Source organism: Orycteropus afer, unplaced genomic scaffold (assembly GCF_000298275.1).
Source record: "Orycteropus afer afer isolate SDZICR_OR568_19922 unplaced genomic scaffold, OryAfe1.0 scaffold00558, whole genome shotgun sequence".
NCBI lineage: Eukaryota > Metazoa > Chordata > Mammalia > Tubulidentata > Orycteropodidae > Orycteropus > Orycteropus afer.
In genome coordinates, this window is record NW_006922145.1 from 854,444 (window position 1) to 860,981 (window position 6,538).

Genomic DNA, 6,538 nt, shown 5'->3' on the forward strand with positions numbered 1-6,538 from the left:
TGGGCTTTGCTTCTGTGAAGATTGACAGCCTGGGAGACCCTGTGGGGCAGTTCCACTCTGTCCTCTAGGGGCGCTGTGGGTCAGAATGGACTCCATGGCAGTGGGTGTGGTTTGGGCTTTGCTTCCGTAAAGACTCCAGCCTTGGAAACCCTGTGGGCAGTTCCACTCTGTTCTCTAGGGGCACTGTGGGTTAGAATCAACTCTACAGCAATTTTTTTTTAAATGGTGTTTTTGCCTGCTCATCTTTGTTTTTTCTCTTCATAGTCTGACTGTATCTCATTAGTCTCAAAAAGATCAGCCACCCACTTAAAAATGAGTTGGTATTTAGTTTACAAAGAGTCTCTTGTTCTAGCCTGCTAACTCAAAATGCAAAGGAGTCCTTATTTCCAAGGCTTGCACATTTTGCTGATCTTTAAAGCTTACAAGGCCTGGGCCACGTCCCCTGGCCGCTCCTTGGCTTGTCCTGCTGCTCTGTGGCTTAACTCTGGCTCGCTCACTTTGGACACGTCCTCAGAAAGCCCACTTGCTGGGAAAGGACACGTTTGGTCAAGCAGAGGACGAGCAACAACGAGGGGACCTCCCAGTGAGATGGGCGGCCCCAGGGGCCCCAGCACTGGGCTCCAGCATAGCAGCGGCCGTGGCTGGGCAGGACCAGGCAGCGCTTCACTCTGTTAGACACAGGGCTCTATGAGCTGGAACCAACTCAAGGGCAACTGCCAACAACACGGCTTCATAAGCTCCTCTCTGGGTTGCCTTTTCCTGGTTTTGTGTCATGCCCTGCGCTGGGTTTGGAGCATACCCACCCAGCTGAGAGCCCACCAAGTTACATGTCAATATGTTGTTGTTGTTATTGTCGGGTGCCACTGAATCAGTTCCAACTCATAGCCCACCATGTTACGTGTCAGTATTTTGTTGGGTGCTGTTAGGTCAATTCCGACTCACCAACCCCACGTCCAACGGAATGAAACATGTCAGTTGGGGCCTTTATTAGTTAGTTTCAGCAGTGCAGGTGTGAGAATCAACTTGCGTTCACGTGAAAGCGATCTACCGTGCCCTGCGCGGTGACTCTGCTCATTTCCACCACGGGCGCCTTTACCTCGACAAAGTAAACGGGTCCAGCGCTCGGTCGCCCTTCTCTTCGGCCTCTGTCATGTCCAGGCTAAAGCTGTCACTGCATTCGAAAGCTGCCGGGAGTTCGTTGATGGAGCTAGAGAGGTCATCTTCGTGCACAGCGGTGTCTTCTTCCTCCTGTACAACTTCTGCCTGGAAGAACAGAAAGAGAAGGTGACTCCCAAATAGTTCACAGTAGACACGGGACAGTCTGTCCACCCAAAGGAAGAATGTTGTATTTGGGGGCCATTGAGTGGGTTCCAACTCATGGCCACCCTAAAGACAGAGCAGCAGTGCCCCAGAGGGCTTCAGAGGCTGTCATCTTTACATGAGCAGGTGACCAAGCCATCTGTAATTCTGTGTCTGGGTGTGCTCAGCACGTAAGGTCTTTCTCCACTACACAGGGTCAGCTGTGTGTGGGCAGGCTGGTTGCGCTGCCCTGGCAGCCAGCACAGTGCTGGGAGTAGAGTGAGCTTTCAGTAAATACGTGATGGCTGAAGAAATGAACACGTGAATGAATGAGTGTGTCGTTGATTCCTGAATTTGTGTTCCCTGTGCTTTGCCACTGATTTCTGTAAAGATTCTTAAAAAGAACTAAACTTGTTGCCAGTGGGTCATTTCCCACCCACAGTGACCCCACAGGGCAGAGGAGAACTGCCCCACAGAGTCCCTGGGCTGTAATCTTTTGCAGGAACCCTGGTGGTGGTGAAGTGCTTGGCTGCTGACCAAAACGTTGGTGGTTCGAAAACCACCAGGCACTTCTCAGAAGAAAAGACCTGGTGATCTGTTCCCATCAAGATTTATAGACTTGCAAACCTATGCGCCATTCTACTCTGTCCTATAGGATCACTGTGAGTCGGAATCAACTTGACAGCAATGCTTTAATCTCTTTTTTTTTTTTAAATACAGTGTTCCCTCTCCTCCCCTCCCACCCCTGGTAAATAGCTTTAATCTTTCTGAGAGCAAATGGCCAGGTCTTTTCTTCTGCAGAGCTGCAGGTGGGTTTGAACCACTCACATTGTGGTTTGCACCCAAGCCCTTACGTGTTGTGCCTGCCACCACATTCCTTGAAAGAAAATGAAGACACTTGAACGCTGAGAGTGACAGATCCCAGGGCCCATGTTGTCTAGCGTCCCTCTCCATCGGGATCTGGATGCGCTAACGCACCAGCCGTCCCCTTCTCTCTAGTCTTTTCCACAGCAGTCCCGGAGGGACTCTCGGTGATTATTGTATTGGACCCCTGCCTCACGGGGTACCAGGTGACAAACTTGGGAAGGGCCAGAGAGCCCCTGGTCAAACCTGTTCATTTTGCAGACACGGGAACGGATGCTCTACGGGGGACAGGGACTTGCCAAGATCAGGCAGATGGATGATTCTGGTTGAAACTGGGTCCGGAATCCCAGTTTCACAGTCAGATTCCTTTCCACTGAACAGCCTCAGCCCGAGGTGCATCCAGGGAAAGTAGCACTCACGGCGGGCACTGAAATCACGCCCTGTCCAGACACCTGACACCCACCTTGCAGGTAACTTTACTACAATAACACTCAATACACTCAACACGCTCAAATACACAAGCCAAGCTAGTTCATCTTGTACTCATTGCAGGATGACATGACGTTACAGTGACAAGTGCCCCCACCTTTCACTGGTGCAAACTGGTCTAGGATGTGCTCAGTCATCGCAACATCTTCCCTTTCTATGCTCAGCAGGGCAATAGCACCCAGTGGCCTGGAGCCATGAGCCTCTCAAAAGCCAGAGTACTGGTGTTTCACATGCTAAGTGCTCTCTCCCAGCCACTCCTCGGAAGGAAGATGGGGCAATCTGCTTCCATAGTGATGCTGCCTCAGAAACCCAAGGAGGGGTCTCTATGAGTCGGGTCCAACTCAATGGCACATAACAACAACAACTGCTCTCTCCCAGTGCACAGTGGAAGGGAGTAGACAGACACTGCTCAGTGGTGCCCTGGCACATAACCATACCTGCAATGCACCTCTGACCTCAGCCCTCTAACATGGGACCCCCTTACCTGTTACCTAGAGACCAGAACTTAGCACCACTGGTGTTTGCTTGTGGTAGTTCAGTTTGTGTGTCAACTTGGCTGGGCCTGGGTGAGTGGCTGGGCAGCTGGATGTAGTATTCCCCATGATGAGACTGGTAATCAACTCCATGGTGGGATCTACCACAACAGAGGAATAGCTGCCTTTGGGATGTGGTCTGCTTCCTGTATATAAGAAGCCTTGAGAATGGTCTCTAGCCTATGGCATGCTTGTATCCTGCATGTAGCCGTGTCATTGCTCAGCTATGCTCTGCCAACCTTGGGACTTACAATGGACTTAAGTGAATGGCCTGCCGTGTGGTTTGGTAACATCAGGATTGTACCTTTTTACTTGTCAACCTTGGGGCTTCTCAGCCTCAGCAGCCAGCAGCTGTCTGAGTGAAGAAAAGCCTCTACCTCTAGTGGGCCGGGAGCAGGGGGCAGAGCTGGACCCCAAGGTTGAGGGGCTTTCACCCAGCCCGTAGAGCCTGGCCCTTTGAACTCGGACTTAAAGCCTCCAAACTGTTAAGAGGATAAACTCCTGTTTGTTCAAGCATCCCACCTGTGGTCTACTCCTATCAGCAGCACTAGGGAACCAGAACAACTGATGCAGCAGACGAGAAAGAAATGCGGCAGCGTGATGACTGACCCAGTGGTGCTCACACAGCCTGCCTCGTGGACGATGTTAGTTACCACCAGGAGGATTGTGACTCATGGCAACCCCGTGTGTACCGAGTAGAACGGGGTTCCCTAGGCAGCAGGTCGCAGTCTTTTCTCCCATGGAGCTGCTGGGGGGTTCCGTTAGGAGCTGAGTGCTGAACCCCTGTGCCACCAGGGCTCTTTTCCACATTGAACGTGCTCTCCCACCCACGGAGATCCCGCCTGACTCTAGGGACTCTGCCCTGAGGACACCGCTGTGCTCAGCCTGCTAGGAAACAGGCCCGAGCAGCCAGAGAGGAAGACTCTGGGCCAGTAGGGGCTGGAAGAAGACAAAACAAGGGAAGGACAGGAACCGGCCAGGCCTGAAGCCAGGGAGGGAGTCGCGAGGGGACCGACTGTTACTGTGAGTGGAAGGCAGGCGATGGAGCCCAGCTCAGAAGCTGCTCGGTGCTTTCCTTAAACACAAAACCAGGGCAAAGAGAAACGTCCGGGAGGCAGAGCGCTGTCTCCACTCACAGCCGGCCCCCCACGTCGGGTTCACAGGTAATTAGCTGGCATCTTGAAGACATCACAAGCAAACAGGATTCCTCGGAATGCTTTGAAGGATCCGGTCTTAGGTACACAGCTCCAGAGGCTGGTCCGTGTGTGTGTCTTCCTGCCTTATGACAGGACCGCGGTGCCAGCCAGGCTGCCCCCGGTCACTCGGGTAGGTTATCTGTATCCACCCCTGTCATCTCTGAGGAGAGGGCTGAGTTTGTACTGAAAAAAACGCCTTGGAGTTTCTCTGCCTGATGTGCCAGACATATTAAAAACGCTGCAGACGCTCAGTTCATGTGACAGGCAGGGACTCTATTCAGAAGGGAGACGCCGCCCTTCCTTGGTATGGCCACCTGACCCAAGTCTGAGTCCACAAACATCTTCCGTTTTGAGGGTAGTGCCTTCGAGAAATCCACACAGCTCAGCGTTCAAAACACAACACCAGAAAACAGGTACATCGAGACGAGGGAGCAGTAAATGCCACCTACTTGATGCCTTCATGCTGACTTTGTGACGTACTGTCCATGACAAGTCAGTTCTTCGTTTTAGGATTCTGGTATTTTAATGACAGACAAATTCTCTTCTTGCCTCCCTCCCGCCTCCTTTTTTTCTTTCTTTTTTTTTTTGGTTAAAAGAGAGGACTTGGGTAACTCTAGGAATCCACTTCACAGGCCCAAGGCAAGAGGACAAATTTTTTTCTTCTTTATCAAGTAAGTTTTTATTTATTTTATCATTTGCAGTGTTCCCTCCCCTCCCCTCCCACTCCTGGGAACCAACAAAGAAAGTTTCCTTCCATATATAAACCCTTCCTTTACTTTTTACAATATGGACTAACACAATATTGTAATTGACTTATTTCACTCAGAATAATGTCCTCCAAGTTCATCCATGTTTCGCAGTGTTCTCCAGATTCTACGCTATTCTTTAGGGTTGCATAGTATTCTGTTGTGTGTATGTACCATAGTTGGGTTATCCATTCTTCTGTTGACGGGCACCTAGGTTGTTTCCATCTTTTGGCTATTGTAAATAGTGCTGCGATGAACATGGGTGTGCGTATGTCTGTTCTTGTCCTGGCTCTCACTTCTTCAGGATATATACCTAGTAATGGGATTGCTGGGTCAAATGGTATTTCTAATTCCAGCTTTTTAAGGAATCGCCACACTGTTTTCCACAATGGTTGTATTATTTGGCAGTCACACTAGCAGTGGATGAGAGTCCCAATTTCTCCACAACCTTGCCAGCATTTCTTATTTTCTGTCTTGCTCAACTTTGCTACTAGTGCTGGGGCAGATGATATCTCATTGTGCTTTTGATTTGCATCTCTCTGATAGCTAATGATTGTGAACATTTCTTCATGTGTCTGTTGGCCGCCTGAATATCCTCTTTGGTAAAGTGTCTAATCATGTCTTCTGCCCATTTTTAATTGGACTGTCTGTCTGTTTGTTGGTGAGGTATTGGAGTTTTCCATAAATTTTAGAGACAAGTCCCTTGTCAGATATGTCATTGCCAAACATTTTTTCCCAATCTGTAGGTTATCTTTTGACTCTTCTGGAGAAGTCTTTGGAAGTACATAAAAATTTTTAGAAGGCCCCACTCATCTGGTTTCTCCTCTGCTGTTTGTGCATTTTGGGTGATGCTTGATAGTCTATTTATGCCATAAATGAGGGCCCCTAGTTTTTCACTGAGAAACTTTATACTTTTAGGTTTCACATTGAAGTCTTTGATCCATCTGGAGTTAGTTTTTGTGTATGGTATGAGGTACGGATCTGGTTTCATTTTTCTGCAAAGGGATACCCAGTTTTGCCAACACCATCTGTTAAAGAGATCATCTCTTCCCGATGTCACGGATTTCAGCCCTTTGTCAAAAATCAGCTGACCATAGATCAATGGATCTATTTCTGGGTTCTCAATTCTGTTTCACTGGTTTATGTATCTTTCATTGTTCCAATACCAGGCGGTTTTGACTGCTGTGGCTGTAGGTTTTAAGATTCAGGAGTATGAGACTTCCTACTTTGTTCTTTTTGACTAGTGTTTTGCTCATCCGAGGTCTCTTTCCTTTCCATATAAAATTAGTAACTGGTTTTTCCATATCCTTAAAGAATGCTGATGGGATCTGGATTGGGATGGCATTGAATGTATAGACTGCTTTGGGTAGAATTGACATTTTCACAATGTTCCATCTTCCTGTCCACAAGC

General features: G+C 49.0%; 1 protein-coding gene across 1 annotated transcript in view; it reads right to left on the reverse strand.

Annotated features, from left to right (window-relative positions):
• The window catches only part of FRY (FRY microtubule binding protein), a 571,437-nt gene that overhangs the window by 79,622 nt on the left and 485,277 nt on the right, over window positions 1-6,538 (reverse strand). The window contains exon 56 of the mRNA XM_042782984.1: window positions 1,097-1,263. Coding sequence (XP_042638918.1) covers window positions 1,097-1,263 — 167 coding nt within the window. The remainder of the gene's footprint in view (window positions 1-1,096; window positions 1,264-6,538) is intronic.